Below are 18,632 nucleotides of genomic sequence, written 5' to 3' on the forward strand. Positions count from 1 at the left end.
ACACATTTTTACCCACTTATCCCTCTAACCTATGCATCCCAGGACACTAAAGGCCAAATTAGCATTGCCAATTAACTTAACCTGCACATCTTTGAACTGAGAGAGGAGGAAACCCACGTAGACACGGGGAGAATGTGCAAACTCCATACAGACACACTTGCTGTGTTTATACTCAACATGGGCTTCCTCCCGTTATATCTGCTTCATCTCAACTTGGCAGCACATTTTTTCTATTTTCCTCTGATCCAGTTATACAACTTCTCTTTGGAAAGATCTAAATTTGGTGAGTTCTACACTTCAGCTATTCTGAGTGAAGGTATTTTTGCTAATTTCTTTATTGGATTTACCAATTTTCAGTCTTTTATTTTGGATTGTCGCACAAGTGCTTGTCTAACTTGATAGTTTTAAAGACCTGTTTTCAGGATATTTCCAAGTTTCATTTAGCAAAGAGGAAAAAGAACCAACCTGCATTCTTTCGTTCTCTTCCCATGCCTCATGATGTATGAGATGGATAGAAACATGATGGCATCTGTTTCTGTGGTTCGCTTTTCTTGGAATAGGTCACCAATCTGGGCATCACTTCGCCATCAAGCATAAATAACTAGAATCTTCTCTGATTCTTAGGCCTGCTGCAGGTGTATTGGAAGGATTTACTGCCAACCTGCATTACAATTATATATATTTTTGATGTGATTTTATTCTACTTCCCTTTATTCATAATGTCGATTATGTCAGGACTTGTAAAAATAGTTAGGTTCTATTAATTTTTAATGAACTTCTCCAACATGTATTTTTAACATTGTTTTTTGTGCATAACAGCATGTCAAATGTACTACCATGATAATATATGAGCTAATCAAGCATATATCACAAATGCATAAAATAATGGCATTTTAGCCAAAAACACTTAACTCCCACATTATAAAGAAACAATAGTTTGGTATGTCCAGTGTGAGCCATAGCTCAATTGTAGCACTTCTGTCTTTTAATTCTGAAGGTTGTGTTTTCAAATCCAACTTTGAAAACTGGTGCGCATAATCTAGGCTGGCACTCGGTGCTGCACTGTTCAATGTGTTGTCATTTTAATGAAGTGTAAAGTTGAGGCCCTGCAGTCTGTGGGGTAGATATTACCATGTCTACCCTATTTACCAACATTGCAATAATGATTACCTTAAATTCCTTCAGTGTGAAGTGCTTGGAGAGAGAGAGCTTCAAGGATCATGATTGTTCTTGAAATCCATATTGCATATTGGCACTTGGTTCATAAAATAGCACATTCTTTGATTCATTGAGCAATGCCTTGAGAAATTTCTCGCTAGCTATCTAATGTGTGCATTTTTGAAAATAATTTGAGCAACTAAATTTCATTCAGTGAGCTATGTGTGAAAGTTAATTTTGTTTAAGATAAAATAAGAGAATGATGTGTCTAATATTTAGCTTTGGCAATATTTATTCTATTGTCAATGTAACCTACTATCAATTTTTGACTGGAATATTGAAGAACGTTTCCTTAACTTTACCCTTTTACATTCTATTTTTCCTACTATAGGGGTAGTGATGATGTCCTTACCTCTGAGGACTGTGAAAACGTTTATCATTTGGTTTACTCTGCTCATCGACCAGTTGCTGTTGCAGCAGGGGAATTTCTTTATAAAAAGTAAGGAGCAAAATCAATTTCAAAATATGTATAAGGGAAGTAATTGATCAGTTTCTGTCATTGTTTTCTGATCATGTTTGATAGAATTGCAGAACAAAATTGCAGTAATGAGTTCAGTTTGATGAAATATTGTTACTGTTTAACTAAATCTTGATCATGTGTTCGATTTAAAAGTTGGGAAATCACTTTGAGAACATGAGTTTCTTACTGTATTGCGCATGCATTAAGTTGCAGGGTTACTATTTGTATTTCATGACCTCTGATTAGTTTCTTGTGTCTTTTGTTGCCTATTCTGGTTTCTTGTGTTCAGAGCCTGCAAGTACATCAGTAATTACAGATTGTGAAGTTCCAGTTAGTTCTTAAGCAAGAGCAAAGATTCCATTATGTCCTTTGGAGAGTATTTTATAGTAGTTATGCAGGTATTCATAACGCACATTTTACATATGCACAGACATTTATTTGGTGACATCTTCATGCTAAAATTAACTGGTTGGCAATTTTGTGGTGACGATGTGTATTGATTAAAGGCATAACTATAAGTCTCTTGTTCCTTCATCTTCAGAGTTATTGTATAGCTAACTGAACGCCAAAAATACTTGCAAACATTTAGGCTTGCACATTTTAAAAGTTACTAATCCATTTTATTAGTAAGATTTGTTGATCTATGGTAATTGTTTTGACAGGCTGAATTTTTCTACTGATTGATTGGACCACAAATTGAGCTTGTTAACTCTTGTTCTTTGGATGCTGCAAGTGCCCTCAGTTGCACAATATTAATTATAAAGCACATCTAACAGTGCCATGGCACCCACCAAAATTCTTACTCAAATGCTTTACTTGTGCCAATTGATGAATTGACCTGGTTCTTCAGTGTGCATTGTTGCTGAGCTCTGTGGTCTTGATATTCGGCTGAGCCTTTTCAGCTCTCCCAACCTGCTCCCGTGTATCTCCTACCCTGCAGCTGCTTTTCCTATCAAGCTTTCTCCAAACTGTAATACACTATGGTCTTGCAAAGATGATTTACTGTACTCGTTTGCTCACAGCTGGATGTATTGAATTAACACCAACAATTTTAAAAGCTGGTAAATCTTTACCAAGTAGAGTTTATTTATTAGTCACAAGTAAGGCTTACATTAACTCTGCAATGAAGTTACTGTGTAATTCCCCTCGTCACCACACTTGGGTGTCTGTTCGGGTCAATGCACCTAACCAGTATGTCTTTGAGACGGTGGGAGGAAACCGGAGTACCCGGAAGAAACTCGCGCAGACGTGGGAAGAATGTGCCAACTCCAAGCAGACAGTGATCCACACTAGCAATCAAACCCGGGTCCCTGGTCTTCTGAAGCAGCAGTGGTAATCACCGCACCGCCCTCGTTAGAATGGTCGTCTAAGACGACACCTTTGAGTTGCTTTGAGCAATTATTGGGGAAGCTACTTGGAAGAAAACCACAATCAAAGAGGCTTTGTAAGCGAAAGAGTTGCCTATTTCAATAGGTTTCACTGTGCTTGAATGGTTTATAATATTTGGTAAATTGTAAGAATATTTATATCCCAATCAAAGGCTTGTTAAATGTGAACTCCAAGGTCTTTGGAGCAGGCCTTCGTTGAGTGAGTTTTGAGAGTTGTCATTGTGAAATCTGGGTGATGTATTTCAGAGAAGAAGTATTTTGTTGTTTCTTGATCTGATCAAGTTCCACTTAAGAAACAGTATCTGTAGTTTTGAAGCAACTTTCACAGTTACTGCACGGGTCCAGTGTGTCCTGAGTTTGCTGTTCCCTCTGTGAAGGAGGATGCCTGGAGGTACTGTGTCGAAAATCTGGTTAGGTGGAAGTAGTGAATGATGGAATGTAATTTGAAACATAATTCTTTTTTAAACCTTTTAATTTTTTGGTGCTGTTTTGATGTTTTTACTTCTAAGGCTTTTCAGTCAGAAAGATCCTGATTCTGATGAAGGGACAGTAAAAAGAAAAGGAAGACAAAGTCCAAATGCAAAGCTTATCAAGACGCTGGTATTTTTCTTCCTAGAGAGTGAGGTAGGTTGTTAATTACATCTCAACTTGAAACATGGTTTGTTTCTCTCAATGGATACTGTGTGACCTGCTGAGTATTTACTGTATTTTTGTTTCATTTCATATCATTCAAAATTTGCTTCAAACTTTGGAACATGCAAAATAAAATCACTTCTTAACCAGAATAGCATTTGTTAAGTTATAGTAGTAAAATTCAACAGTGTAATCATAAATTTCAGAAATAGTTCCTGTAATATAGGAATATTAATAAGAGAAGCAATGACAGTATTTTTGTGCTGGCGTTCTTTAATGGGAAACGTTCTGTAAATTAGAGCACCAAGAATTAAGCCTCCGTTAACTTGCATTTTAATGTCAATTAAACAGGCAAAGAATTGAAGTTCAGTTACGTTATGAGAGATGATGCATTTGTCCACAAAATCTTAGCATTATTGCTTCCTCTGCTGAAGTTATATCGCACTGAAATCGTTCAACTGATGTAATCATTTTATTTTCATTTCTCAATTGATAGCTGCACGAGCATGCTGCTTACCTTGTGGATAGCATGTGGGATTGTGCAACGGATTTGCTCAAAGATTGGGAATGCATGGCTAGCCTCCTTTTGGAAGAACCACTCAATGGGGAAGAAGGTAAAGTGTGCATTTAAATCACTTTGTGAGACTTCACGTTCATGTATTCATATTGAGCAGTGAAATTGAATTGTGAAAAATGTTTTTAAAATAAGCCAGAAAAAATAAATACTTGAATCTGAAAAATAATTCAATGACGACTCAGATGTACTTGTGCTATAATCGAAAGAAGAACCACTACTCTCCTGATGGCCTGATATGTAATTGTATTAAGTAATTTTGATTTGTATGAACCAGAAAGGCTCCCAGTGCATATCATGATTTCATGTGGGTTTGTAATGGGGCTGGAGTTCGTCACCTTGGAATCTTGTGGATAAGGGAGCAGATTAATTTGATGTGACTTTATGCTGCTGATTACCAATCAATTAAATCCTGTCAGGAAACACAAATATGAGGATAAAGGTTACCTTTGTTGCTCTATCCCTATAACAGGTTAATCAGTTGCCATTTACCAGCAAAGTGCACACAGTTTGTTCCCTATATAGACCAGCCTGCATGTTCTAAAACAAATGTAAAGAATTTTGCATAAGATGTAATAAAGCTCCTGTCACCTAATTGTCTACAGTATGCCAAGAAATTGGGGCTGGGATAAATGTGGAAAGGTGGGGTTGCTGATCCAAACTTAAACCCTCTAATATCTTTGCCTTGTAGCCTTAGCTTGGGTGGCTGGTTTGCGCTGGAGAGCAATGCTAACAGTGCGGGTTTATTTCCTGTACCTGCTGAGGTTATTCATGAAGGCCTTGCCTTCTTAACCTTGCCTCTCGCCTGAGGTGTCGTATTCCTCAAGTTAAAATCACCACCAGTCACCACTAATCACCACCCTCTTTTAGATGGACAGCAGCCTATGGTCACTTAGGACTGTGGCAACTCTACCTTTAGCTTTGTGTCAGAAATATCATTTTATTAAATATTATTTCAAACTTTTATACAGGTATCTTGTTGAGGTATATTAGAATAGTTGTGTTATGATGAAATCTGGAAGTTAGGAGTAATGATGCAGCCATAATCAGCTGGAAAATTTAAATGGAACAAATTAACTAAATATGGAGTACGAAACTGGTGTTGGTAATGGTCGCCATCAAACTACCAGATGTCGTGAAAACTTAACTGATGCACAATTCTGTTGTCCATAGCTGATCTGTGCCTCTTCCCAGATGTGGAGATGCCGGCGTTGGACTGGGGTAAACAGTAAGAAGTCTTAACACCAGGTTAAAGTCCAACAGGTTTATTTGGTAGCAAACACCACTAGTTTGCGGAGCACTGCTCGTTTGCCAGGTGAAGGAGCAGTGTTCTGAAAGCTGGTGGCGTTTGCTACCAAATAAACCTGTTGGGCGTTAATGTGGTGGTGTGAGACTTACCCTGTTCCCAGAGCAATTAGAGATGGGTGATAAATGCTGCATTTCCTGGTGAAGAGCACTTGTCATGCATGAATTAAAATTGTAAGGTGCATCTCACTTTCGTAAAGGAAGATTATAGCTAAAATGAAATTATTTTTCATGTACTCTAATATTCCTCACTCAGTACATTTCACAGGGGCAGTTTTCTAAGTGCTGTTTAATTTTTTTCTGGCAGTGGGCGCGGGAAAGGCAGTAAGGGGAGGTGTTGGTAGAGTCAGCAAATAATTTTCACATGCTGATTTATAGTGTGCACTGGAAAAACCTAACCTTTTCCATTTATCTCCTGACTCAACAATTACTGATTTTGTCACATGGCATCACCAGTATCCCAAGTCAAGAACAACTTGTATTTTCACAGTGTCTTTTGTGTTGTAAAATGTTGCAAGGTGCTTCAAGTGCAAAGTAAATTTTAAAAGTTGACACTTCTTATTTTTCATGTAATTTGAGCGTGACTGACAAGACCTGCAATTATTGCTCATGTTTGATTGCCTCTGAGAAGGTGGTGAACCACTGCCTTAAATTGTTGCAATCCACCTGCTGCAGATATACTCAGTGCTACTAGAAAGGGCAGTTTACGAGTTTGGACTGCAAAAATGGGGTGTTGCTTTGAGAAGAAATTTCAGGTGGTTGTGTTACTTTGTGTTGGTTGCCCTTCTCTTTCAAGATGGTAGCAATTGTAGGTTTGGAAGATACTGTTGAAGGAACTTTGCCAGCTTATTGCAGCGTATCTTGTTGCTGGTACACACTGATGCCACTGCATGTTGTTGAGGGAGTGAATGTTTAATTTGGATTGAGTGCCAGTCAGGTGGGCCATTTTGTCCTGAATGGTATTGAGCTTCTTGAGAGTTGTTGCAATTATGTTCATCCAGACAAGTTGAAAGTATTCTTATGACTTGTGCTGTGGACAGACTTTGAAAAGTCATAAAACTGATCATTTCTAGCCTCTGGCCTGTTTGTGTAGCCACAATATTTATATGGCTGGTCCAGTTCTGTTTCTGGTCAGTGGTGATTTTCAGATGTTGGTGGGGCAGTGAACAGTGCTATCGAAAGTCATGGGGAGATGGTAAGAATCTGTCTTGCTGGAGGTGGTCATTGCTCGTCATCCATGTGGCTAGAATGTTACTTGCCATCATTCAATGCATCCTAAATATTTCCCTTGTATTGCAAATGGTATGAAACACGCTATACAATCATCAGGATTGAAAGCATAGATCTGAGGACTGATGACCAGAAAACTTGGCTAAGTAGTTTTTATTTTAGCCTGTCTTAAAGGAGACAGACGGAGGGATCCCACAACTTGTGATATGAAGGATCTGAGTAATAAGAAGGATTACTCAAAAGAATACAGTGTGTTTGTAGAAATGTAGGACTGGAGGATGTTTCATGTTTCATCAGGGCTTAGATCATGTAATGTTTTATACTGATGATAAGAATTTTAAAAATAAGGTGTTAGCAATTCGCCAACTAGTGTAGATCAGTCGGCTTGGATGACTAAGTGGGACTAGACATGATTTAATAAATGATGGGAAGCTGGCCAGGAAGGTATTGGAATTGTGCAGTCTGGGTGTAAACAAAAAAGCATGGATGCTTGTTTTATGACAGAGAAACAAAGGAGAAGGTAGCTCCAGGTGATAGATATAGATGTTCTGTTTTAGTGGTAGCATCAAATTGAATGCAGAGGTTGTATGAATAGTCTGGTCTAGCCTGAGACAAAGGAAGAGGATATAGTTAGTGACAAGGAAAATAAGCTTGCAGTGTGGTCCAAAGACCGTCATAAATCGTAAAACCCTACAATGCAGAGAGAGGCCATTTGGCCCATCAAGTCTTCACCGATCACAATCCCACCCAGGCCCCCCCCTCATCCCTACATATTTTACCTGTTAATCCGACTAACCTACGTATCTCAGGACAATAAGGGGCAATTTTAGGATGGCCAATCAACCTAACCCACACATCTTTGGATTGTGGGAGGAAACCGGAGAACCTGGAGGAAACCCACGCAGACATGAGGAGAATGTGCAAACTCCACACAGACAGTGACTTGAGCCGGGAATTGAACCCAGGTCCCTGGAGCTGTGAAGCAGCAGTGCTAACCACTGTGCTGTCCTGCTGTTACAGTATGCGTGTAATAAGGTATAATTATGATGCGTCCAGGACCCACGTCTGTGACGCTGTGAGGCAGCAGTGCTAACCACCGTGCCATCCGATTCCTGACTTGGGTCACTATCTGTGCAGAGTTTGTACATTGTTCCTACGTCTGTGTGGTCTTCCCCCACAGTCCAAAAAATCTACTGGTGAACGTAAGAACATAAGAACTAGGAGCAGGGGTAGGCCATCTGGCTCCTTGAGCCTGCTCTGCCATTCAATAAGATCGTGGCTGATCTTCTCGTGGACTCAGCTGTACTTAACCCCCTGCTCATCATAACTCTTAATTCCTTTACTGTTGAAAAATTTATCTGTCCTTGCCTTAAAAACATTCAATGAGGTAGCCTCAACTGCTTCACTGGGGAGGCACTTCCACAGATTCACAACGCTTTATGTGAATAAGTTCCCCCTCAACTCCTCAGTCCTAAATCTGCTTCCCCTTACTTTGAGGCTGTGCCCTCTCGTTGTATGTTCACCTGCCAGTGGAAACAATTCCCTGCTTCTGTCTCATCTATTAGCTTCATGATCTTGTATGTTTTTACAAGATCTCCCCTCATTCTTCTGAATTCTTATGAGTTCAGTCCCAGTCTCCTCAGTGTCTCCTCATAAGCCAATCCTCTCAATTCTGGAATCAACCTAGTGAATCAACTCCGTACCCCCTCCAGTGCCAGTATATCCTTTCTCAAGTAAGGAGACCAAAACTGTACACAGTACTCCAGGTGTGGCCTCATCAACACCTTATATAGCTGCAACGTAGCCTCACTGTTTTTAAATTCCATCCCTCTTGCAATAAAGGACAAAATTCCATTTTGCTGCCTTAATTACCTGCTGCATCTGCAAAACAACTCTTAGTGATTCTTGCACAAGGACATCCAGGTCCCTCTGCACAGCAGAATGCTGCAATTTTTTTACCATTTAAGTAATAGTCCATTTTGCTGTTATTCCTACCAAAATGTATGACCTAATATTGTACTCCATCTGCTAGACCCTCGATCGCTCACTTAGACTATCTATATACCTGGGATCTGATGAAGTATATCCCAAGATGTTGTGGGAGGCTAGGGAGGAATTGCTGGTCCCCAAGCTGAGATATTTGAATCATAGTCACGGGCGAGGTGCCTGAAAATTGTAGAGTGGCAAATGTACCTTTTTTTAAAAAGGCTGCAGGGAAAAGCCTGGCAACTGCAGGCCAGTGAGCCTCACGTCTGTGGTGGGTAAATTTTTGGAAGATACTTTGAGAGACAGGATCTATAAGTGTTTAGAGATGCAGAGACTGATCAGGGACAGTCAGCATGGCTTTTGAGTGGAAAATCATGTCTCTCAAATTTAAATGAGATTTTTGAAGGGGTAACCAAGAAGGTAGATGAGGGCAGTGCAGTTGATGTTGTCGACATGGCCTTTAACAAGGCCTTGGACAAGGTACCACACGGTAGGTTGTAGCATAAAGTTGAATCTCACGGGATCCAGGGTGAGGTATCTAAATGGATACAAAATTGGCTTCTTGACCGAATGTGGAGATGCCGATGTTAGACTGTGCTAAACACAAAGTCTCATAACACCAGGTTAAAGTCCAACAGGTTTATTTGGTAGCAAAAACCATTTACTTTTACAGGAGTTCTGACAGAAGCCAGAAGGTGGTTGGAGAGAGTTGTTTTCAAACTGGAGGCCAGTGACCAGCCTCAGGGATCTCTGCTGGGCGCACTGTTATTTGTCATTTATGTTAATGATTTGGATGAGAATATAGGGGCATGGTTAGTAAGTTTGCAGATGGCACCAAGATTGGTGGCATAGTGGACAATGAAGAAAATTATCTGCAATTGCAACAGGATCTTCATCAGTTGGGCCAGTGGGCTGACGTTTGACAGATGGAGTTTAATTTAGACCAATGTGAGGTGGTGCATTTTGGTAGATTGAACCAGAGCAGGACTTAGTCAGTTAACGGTAGGATGTTGGGGAGAGTTACAGAACAAAGAGATTTAGGGGTACATGTTCATAGCTCCTTGAAAGTGGAGTCACAGATGGACAGAATGATGAAGAAGGCATTCGGCATTCTTGGTTTCATCAGTCAGAACGTTGAATACAGGAGTTGGGATGTCTTGTTGAAGTTGTACAAGACATTGGTAGGGCCACGCTTGAAATACTGTGTGCAATTCTGGTCATGCTATTACAGAAAGGATATTATTAAGCTCGAAAGAGTGCAGAAAAGATTTACTAGATGCTATTGGGACTTGGTGGATTGAGCTATAAGGAGAGGCTGAATAGACTGGGACTTTTTTCTCCATAGCGTAAGAGTCTGAGGGGTGACCTTATAGAGGTCTATAAAATAATGAGGGGCACAGACAAGGTAGAAAGTCAATATCTTTTCCATGAGGTACGGCTGTCTAAAACTAGAGGGCATAGGTTTAAGGTGAGGGGGAGAGATACATAAGTGTCCAGAGGGGCAATTTTTTCACACACAATGGTGAGCGTCTGGAACAAGCTGCCAGATGTAGTAGTAGAGGTGGGTACAATTTTATCTTTTGAAAAACATTTGGATACTTACATGGGTACGATGGATATAGAGGCATATAGGTCAAATGCGGGCAATTGGGATTAGTTTAGGGGAGTTAAAAAAAAAAGGGCAGCGTAGACAAGTTGGGCCAAAGGGCTGGTTTCCATTCTGTAAACCTCTGATTCTCTATCCCTGTGCAGATTTCGAGCATCCTTTGCACACTTTGCTCTGTCACTCACCTTAGTGTGATCTGTGAATTTTGACACGTTACACTTGATCCCCAACTCTGAATCACCGATGTAAATCTTAACCAGTTGCAGTCCCAACACTAATCCCTCAGCACACCACTGGTCATTGATCGCCAACCAGGAAAACACCCGTTTACCCCCACTCTTTGCTTTCTGTTAGTTAACTGATCCTCTAACCATGCTAATGCTGGTAACACTGTACGCTTTTATCTTATGTAGCAGTCTTTGCTGCGGCTCCTTGTGAAATGCCTTCTGGAAATCCAGATAAACCACAGGTTCGCCGTTGTCCATTGCACACGTAATGTTCTCAAAGAATTCCACAAAATTAGTCAAACATGACCCTCCCTTCATGAACCTACGCTGCGTCTTACCAAATGGGGCAATTTATATCCAGATGTCTCGCTATTTCTTCCTTGATAGATTCAAGCATTTTTCCCTATACAGAATTTAAGTTAACCAGCTTACAGTTATCTGCCTTTCGTCTACCTCCTTTTTAAACAGTGGTGTCACATTTGCTGTTTTCCAATCTGCAGGAACCACCCCAGAGTCCAGTGAATTTTGATAAATTACTACTACTGCATTTGCTATTTCTCCGCCATCTCTTTTAGTCCCCGGGATGTATTCCATCGGGATCAAGAGGCTTGTCTACCTTTAGCCCCATTAACTTGCCCAACACTACCTCTTTTGTGATAATAGTTTCTATGTCCTCACCTGCCATAGCCTTCCTGTCATCAATTTTTGGCATGTTATTTGTGCCTTCCACCGTGAGCACTGACACACAATATCCGTTCAATGCTACAGCCGTTTTCTCATTTCCAGTTATTACATCCCCCTTCTCATCCTCTCAAGGACCAATGTTTACTTTAGCCACAACTTTCGGTTTCATATATTTGTAGAAACTTTTGCTGTCTGTTTTTATATTCTGAGCTAGTTTACACTCATAATTCATAGTTTTCTTTCTAGCTTTTTTCATGGCTTTCTGTTGACCTTTAAAGATTTCCTAATCCTTGAGGTTCCCACTAATCTTTGCCTGCATTTTCTTTCATTTTGATACCCTCCTTTATTTCCTTAGATATCCATGGCTGATGATCTATTTTCTACAGTTGTCCTTATCATTGGTATATAAGTTTGAGCACTGTGAAAGATCGCTTTGAAAGTCCTCCACTGTTCCTCAATTATCCCACCATAAAGGTTTTGCTTCCAGTCTACCTTAGCCAACACCTCCCTTATCTCTTTGTAGTTTCCTTTGCTTAAGCACAAGACATTGGTATTGGATTTTAAATTCAATCATGCTTTGATCGCTTCTTCCGAGAGGAAGGAGGTAAAGGAGAGTATTAAATTAAAAGCTGATGCGTTTAGAGTGGCTAAGAGTAGTGGGCGAAAGGAGGATTGGGAGAGGTTTAAATATCAACAAAGAATGACGGAAGAAGTTGATGAAGAAAGGAAGGATAAACTGTGAAGCTGGGCTAGCGCTAAATATAAAAAAGGATAGTAAGAGTTTTTATAAATATATAAAAAGGAGAAGGCTGGCTAGGGTGAATGTTGGACCCTTAGAGGATGGGATGGGGGATTTAGTGGTGGGGGATGAGGAAATGGCTGAGGCCTTGAATAACTTTTTTGCTTCGGTCTTCACAGAGGAGGACGCGAATAGTTTGCCGGGTGTTAACGATGGAAAGATGGTAGGAGTGGAGGGCCTGAATGAGATCATTGTTACGAGAGAGGCAGTGCTCGACAGACTAGAGGGACTGATGGCGGACAAGTCCCCAGGACCGGATGGAATGCATCCAAGGGTTCTGAAGGAAATGGCGGAGGTGATAGTGGATGCCTTGGTGATTATTTTCCAAACCTCGCTGGATTCCGGGGAAGTGCCAGAAGATTGGAAAACGGCTAATGTTACGCCGCTGTTTAAAAAGGGTAGCAAGGAATTACAGGCCAGTTAGTTTAATGCCTGTTGTAGGAAAAATGCTTGAATCCGTTATCAAGGAGAAAATAGCGAGGCATCTTGAGAAGAATTGTTTGATAGAGCAGACGCAGCACGGTTTCGTTAAGGGGAAGTCGTGTCTGACGAATTTATTGGAATTCTATGAGGATGTGTCTAGTGCGGTGGATAGAGGGGAACCAGTGGATGTGTGTTTCTCGATTTTCAGAAGGCGTTTGATTAAGGTGCTGCACAAGAGGTTGTTACAGAAGGTAAGGGGGCATGGAGTTGGGGGTAGGGTGTTAGCGTGGATAGGGGATTGGCTGTCAAATAGGAGGCAGAGAGTGGGTGTCAATGGGTGCTATTCGGATTGGCAGTTGGTGACTAGTGGAGTGCCCCAGGGATTGGGGCTAGGGCCTCAGCTATTTACCATTTATCAGGAGGAGGGAACCGAGTGTAAGGTGTCGAAATTTGCTGATGACACAAAGATTGGTGGAATGGCAAATTGTGCGGAGGGTGGGGAAAGTCTGCAGAGGGATCTAGATAGGCTGAGCGAGTGGACGAGGACCTGGCAGATGGAATACAATGTTGGCAAGTGAGATGTTATCCACTTTGGTAGGAATAATGGTAGGAAGGACGACTACTTAAAGGGCGAAAAGCTGCAGCATGCTACAGTGCAGAGGGACCTGGGGGTCCTTGTGCATGAGTCGCAAAAACCCAGCCTGCAGGTGCAGCAGGTGGTCAGGAAGGCAAATGGGATGCTGGCCTTCATAGCGAGGGGGATTGAATACAAAAGTAGGGAGGTCTTGCTGCAACTGTACAGGGCACTGGTGAGGCCGCAGCTGGAGTACTGTGTGCAGTTTTGGTCGCCGCACTTGCGCACGAATATTTTGGCCTTGGAGGCAGTGTAGAGGAGGTTCACTAGGCTGATACCGGAATTATAGGGGGTTGAGCTATGAGGAGAGGCTGAATAAACTGGGCTTGTACTCGTTGGAGTTTAGAAGGATGAGGGGAGATCTCATTGAGACGTATAAGATGATGAAGGGGATGGATAGGGTAGAGGTGGAGAGGTTCTTCCCGCTCAAAGGACAGCAGGACTAGAGGGCACAGCCTCAAGATAAGGGGGGAGGGCAGTTTCGAACGGAGTTGAGGAGGAACTTCTTCATTCAAAGGGTGCTGAATCTCTGGAATTCTCTGCCCGTTGAAGTGGTGGAGGCTTCCTCGCTAAATATATTTAAGACGCAGGTAGATAGGTTTTTGGTAGGCAAGGGGATTAAGGGTTATGGGGAGAAAGCGGTAAAGTGGAACTGAGCCACTTCAGATCAGCCGTGATCTTATTAAATGGCGGGGCAGGCTCGAAGGGCTAGATGGCCTACTCCTGCTCCTATTTCTTATGTTCTTATGTCCTTATGAGGTTAGGTGCATTGGCCATGCTAAATTCTCCCTCAGTGTACCCAAAAAGTGCCGGAGTGTGGCAATTGGGGGTTTTTCGCAATACTTTTAATGCAGTATTAATATAAGCCGACTTGTGACAAAACAAATAAATAGAAGCCTGACAGCACTGAAGTCATGCATATTGGTCCACAGAGCATTTGGTGAGATCATTGTACATGTGGAAACTCATGGCAGATTTTGGATTATGTTTGGTGGGCAATACACGGATGAGAAATAAGAAGAGGCCACACATGGTTAAAACTCCAGAGGTAACATCAGGGATGGGAGAGAATTGAATGTAGAAGATTCACTGCCTGTTACAATATGTGGGCTTACATAGTCTCACTCGGCTGGTAAATGAATGTATTGTAGGAGAATGGTGTAGTCAGCTGTGTCAAAAGGCTGCAGATAAAATGAGAACAATGAGGAAGGATAATGCAACATTGTCACAGGCAGAGAGGATGTGATTTGTGACTGAATACGAATTTGGTGCTGTGGTGGGCTGGAAATATGATTGGGTTAGTTCAATCATGGAGTTGTGGGAAAGAATTGGGAGGTGATACCATATTCAAAATGGTTGGAGATGGATGGCAATTTACAGACCTGGGCAGCTCAAGGGTGTTTATTATTAATGGAGATGATATGATGACAGATTTACAAGAATGGGGCGTTACTCGAGCAAAGGGAACAGTTGGCAACATCAGCTAACATTGGGACCAGAAAAGGAAGTTTGCAGTTTAATAGGAATAAGGCGTAGAGGGCAGGAGGTGTATCTTGTGGAAAGATGAGTTCAGAGAAGGCATCAAGGGAGACAGAAACTAGAGAATGCGAAGGATGATGGGCAGTGAAATATTGGGGGAAGATTGGTTCAATGAACAATGAAGGAATGTTAGCAGTTGTGTCTGAAGAATTGACCTTTGATTTTTGTGACAAAGCTGATCGTTTGCGGTAGGGGATGAGGAAACTCTTAAGATAGCTGGTAGATAAGCCAGAAGTTACTTTTGTGTTCCAGGCTGATCTTGAAGTTGAGAAACGTTACAAGTTCTACTTTGGGTTTCTTAGTTAAATTCTGTCGTTGACATGTCAGAGCATTAACAAAAACGCTCCTTACTTATCCTCAATTATGTAAACATAATTGCAATGTGGAGGAAAACTTCAGGGGGCTCCTTACCCACTATGTCTTGAATGGATTATCAAATCCAAGCCAGACGAATTGTACCCATTATTGCCGCACATTTTAAACATTGTTCTGCTGACTGTCGAGCACTAAATCAGCTTGGAAGCTCAATGCAGCTCTTAAGTCTGACTTCAGTACTTGAAGTGTCATAATTTGGCAGCCATTTTACTCAGCAAAAATGTGTTTTGTGCGAAAATTTGCTTTGGTTTCGGTCACTGTTCTGGTAGGGATTTAAGATCTGTATCGGGGAAAAGAAAGACATGTTTTCGGCTCTGCTGTATGTGGAAATTGGTGCTGCCATCAATGCTCCTACTAACCTGCATGGCTGTACCTGGAATTTACTGCACAAGTGTTAGTCTGTAATGTGTAGCTTTGCAAAATGTTTTAAAGTGACCATGCACTTAAAAAAGGTGCTTCTAACTTGTTGTACACAGCAACATTTCAAGGAAACATTGGTCATCAAGCCAATTTTTAAAAATAGAAGTATTCAATTTATCCATCTACATTTGACTTGCGCTTTTCTTTCAGTAGAATGCAGGGAGTACTTTATAGCGGTATGGGAAGTGACAGGGCAGGATGTTAGAGTTTTGAAGAGATGAGCAAAGTACATGTGGTTTTTGGAGTTAACCACAGGTAGCAAACCTCTAGTTAAAAGTTGGAATTTTATTTATTAGTCACAACTAAGTTTTACATGAACGGTGCAATGAAGTTACTGTGAAATTCCTCTCATTGCCACAGTCCGGCGCCAATTCGGATCGATGCACCTAACCAGAAGAATCTGCTCCAACTTCAGAGCAGATGTGTGGTTTCTTAGATTATTGAGGCCATCAATTCAGAATAAGTAACCATCTGCTATAAAAAGAAAATCCATCAGGATTTGTAAAGTAAGCTCCAAGCAATAATTGAACTATTGTGACAATTTGAAAGTAAAATTCCCATTTGACCTGGAGAAAATGAATTCAGCTGAATGTCACCTTTCCATTCTTAATGAAGTTAAAGCATTACTGTTCAAGCTGTCATGCAGCTGAGAGGACTCTGACAGGTCAAATGTTGTTTGATAATCGTTCCCATAAAGCCCCTTAAGATGTTTTACTGGAACTTGTCCATGGTAATGTTTCCATTACAATAAAAACTAATTACATTTTGTTATGAAAATATTTCTAAGTTTGACCAATTTTCTAGATTTATGATTTTAATGTGTAGTCAGCCTGAAATGTGAGAAACGTATCCTCCAAATCTAATCTTGATCAGTTTTGGTTTGTTAAGTTTCATTAGAAACTGTTATGAATTTGACTGCTAGTAGCGTATTTCAGAGTACTTATTTCTGGTGACCCTTGCTAAATGCTGTTTAATATTCAACAGACAGGTAAGCACATTGTCTCTCGTACTTTCTACAGGTTTCACGGAGCTGCATAAAGGACATTGGCAAGATTTAATGGTAGTCTTGATCCTCATTCATGTAGCATTATTGGTACAGATTGTGTAATGTCATCTAACTGTTGAAATGGCAATCCTTTAATGTTGGGTCCACTCAAAATTTGTTTAGGAAAACACTGCTTAATTCACCACTAGGAAGGACTAACACTACACTTTTTTTCCTCCTCAGTACTGACTGATCGTCAGGAGAGTGCACTTATTGAAATTATGCTGTGCACAATACGGCAAACAGTGGAGTGCCATCCTCCTGTTGGCAGAGGTTCAGGTAGAAAGGTATGAAATTTCAGTAGCAATAGCTAAGATGCTCATGTGTTTGTGGTCAGTGAAGTACAATTGAGGTACACATGCAATTTGTATACTTGATTCACTTGAGACTTAGTATAGCTAGATAACGCATTTCGTTGCGTTCTTAGTTTCACCTTCATCCCTCTCAACTGCTTAACTGTTAGTTATCTGGCTGCTTGTCCAGCAGTCAGTGCTCATTGAGCAGAAATTTGCAACTAAACATTGGGAAGATCAAAGCCATTGTCTTTGGTCTCTGCTACAAACACTGTTCCCTAGTCATCACTGTCCCTGGCAACATGTTTGTGATCACATCCAACCTTGGAGACATATTGACCTTAAGACAAATTCTCGAACTACGTGTTCAAGCCATCAGTAAGACTCTTTATTTCCACCTCTGTAACAATGCCCGACTCCTGCCCTCCCTCAGATCATCTACTGCTGAAACTTAATCCGTGGCTGTTTCACCTCTGCTTCGGAGTTAGCTTAGGGGCTTTAAGATTAGCTTAGGGACTTGGAAAAAAAGACGGCATGGACAAGTTGGGCCATGCTGTAAACCTCTGACTCTCAATTTGCCTATTCCGATATGGTCATGGTTGCTCTTTCTCTGTCCCCTCTACCATTCTATCCTTTATAAACTCAACGTCATCCAAAACTTTTACCTTTGTCCAAACTCGAAGCAATTTCTCCTTGCATATAACCCTGTGCTCAGTAACCTACATTGACACACAATATAGCAGTATCTCAGCTTTAACACACTCATCCTTGTTTCGAATTCCCTGTTGAGTGCTGTAATTTCTTCCAGTCCTGCAACCCCTTGAGGTAGCCTCCAATTCTGGCCTCTCGAGCATTGTTAATTTTAATTACTCCACAGTTGATGGCTGCTGCTTTGGCTGCCAAGGTCTGACATTATAAGACACTGGTGGCCTTCTCTTCCTTAGCCTTTTTGCCCCTCTTCTTAAGCTTCTTAACATGTGCCTTTTTGACAAAGCAGTTTGGTCATCTGCCATCGTTTGATTTTCTCAGAATTTATTTGCAATTTTCCTCTGAAGTGACTTGGTGCATCTTGCTGTAATATTATTATAGGCTTATATACCAATAAGCAGGCATATCCCTGCTATATAAATACAGTTTCCAATTGTTTACTCTTCAAACTTAGAAAATATTTTGAATTGTATGACTTTGGGGGCGTAGCTGTCTGATGGGAGCAATCTGAAATTAAGTGCATCATAAAAGGCAAAATCACCATATCAGTGAAGCTGTTAGTTCAAGTTTAATGACATCACTATTTCATCTTTATAATTCAAATGGTTAAAACCTATTTTTCAGTGGCTTTGCAAGCTAAGTTATTCTACATCCTTTGGTTTATAACTAGGCAAAGAGCAATATATTGGATACTTCTCACAGAATACTTTGAGTTTACTGACCTTTGTGGCATATACTTTATATATTTTTCTACTTCAGAGACAAGCAAACGCTTTGTTTACTTGTATCTGATTCCACATCTTAATGAACAATTTTATTGGCTCTTGGAATAAATGCTGGAAAATAAAACATGGTTGAACTGCAGTACTTAAGGAGCGAGAATTTTTTTCATGTGTATCATGGATGTGGTGTGACATGAGCTGCACAAAGAAGGTTCCATCTTTGAGAGATCTAGGGAAATGTATCACTGTTTCCAAGCAATATTTCTGTACTTTGTGTACATTTTTGGTGACTAGTAGTCTTCAGGAAAGATGGGTAAATAACTCGAGGGGAGGAGCTAAATAAGAAACTGAATGTTTACATCC

General features: G+C 40.7%; 1 protein-coding gene across 5 annotated transcripts in view; it reads left to right on the forward strand.

The window, feature by feature from the left end:
• stag2b (STAG2 cohesin complex component b) overlaps positions 1 to 18,632 on the forward strand; it is a 152,308-nt gene that overhangs the window by 87,700 nt on the left and 45,976 nt on the right. For all 5 annotated transcript variants that reach the window (XM_080187416.1, XM_080187418.1, XM_080187419.1 and 2 more), the window contains exons 13-16: positions 1,550 to 1,657; positions 3,576 to 3,690; positions 4,196 to 4,313; positions 16,730 to 16,833. In XM_080187416.1, the coding sequence (XP_080043542.1) occupies positions 1,550 to 1,657; positions 3,576 to 3,690; positions 4,196 to 4,313; positions 16,730 to 16,833 (445 nt within the window). The remainder of the gene's footprint in view (positions 1 to 1,549; positions 1,658 to 3,575; positions 3,691 to 4,195; positions 4,314 to 16,729; positions 16,834 to 18,632) is intronic.

The sequence above is a fragment of the Carcharhinus amblyrhynchos genome, chromosome 4 (genome assembly GCF_965287045.1).
Source record: "Carcharhinus amblyrhynchos chromosome 4, sCarAmb.v2.hapA, whole genome shotgun sequence".
Lineage (NCBI taxonomy): Eukaryota > Metazoa > Chordata > Chondrichthyes > Carcharhiniformes > Carcharhinidae > Carcharhinus > Carcharhinus amblyrhynchos.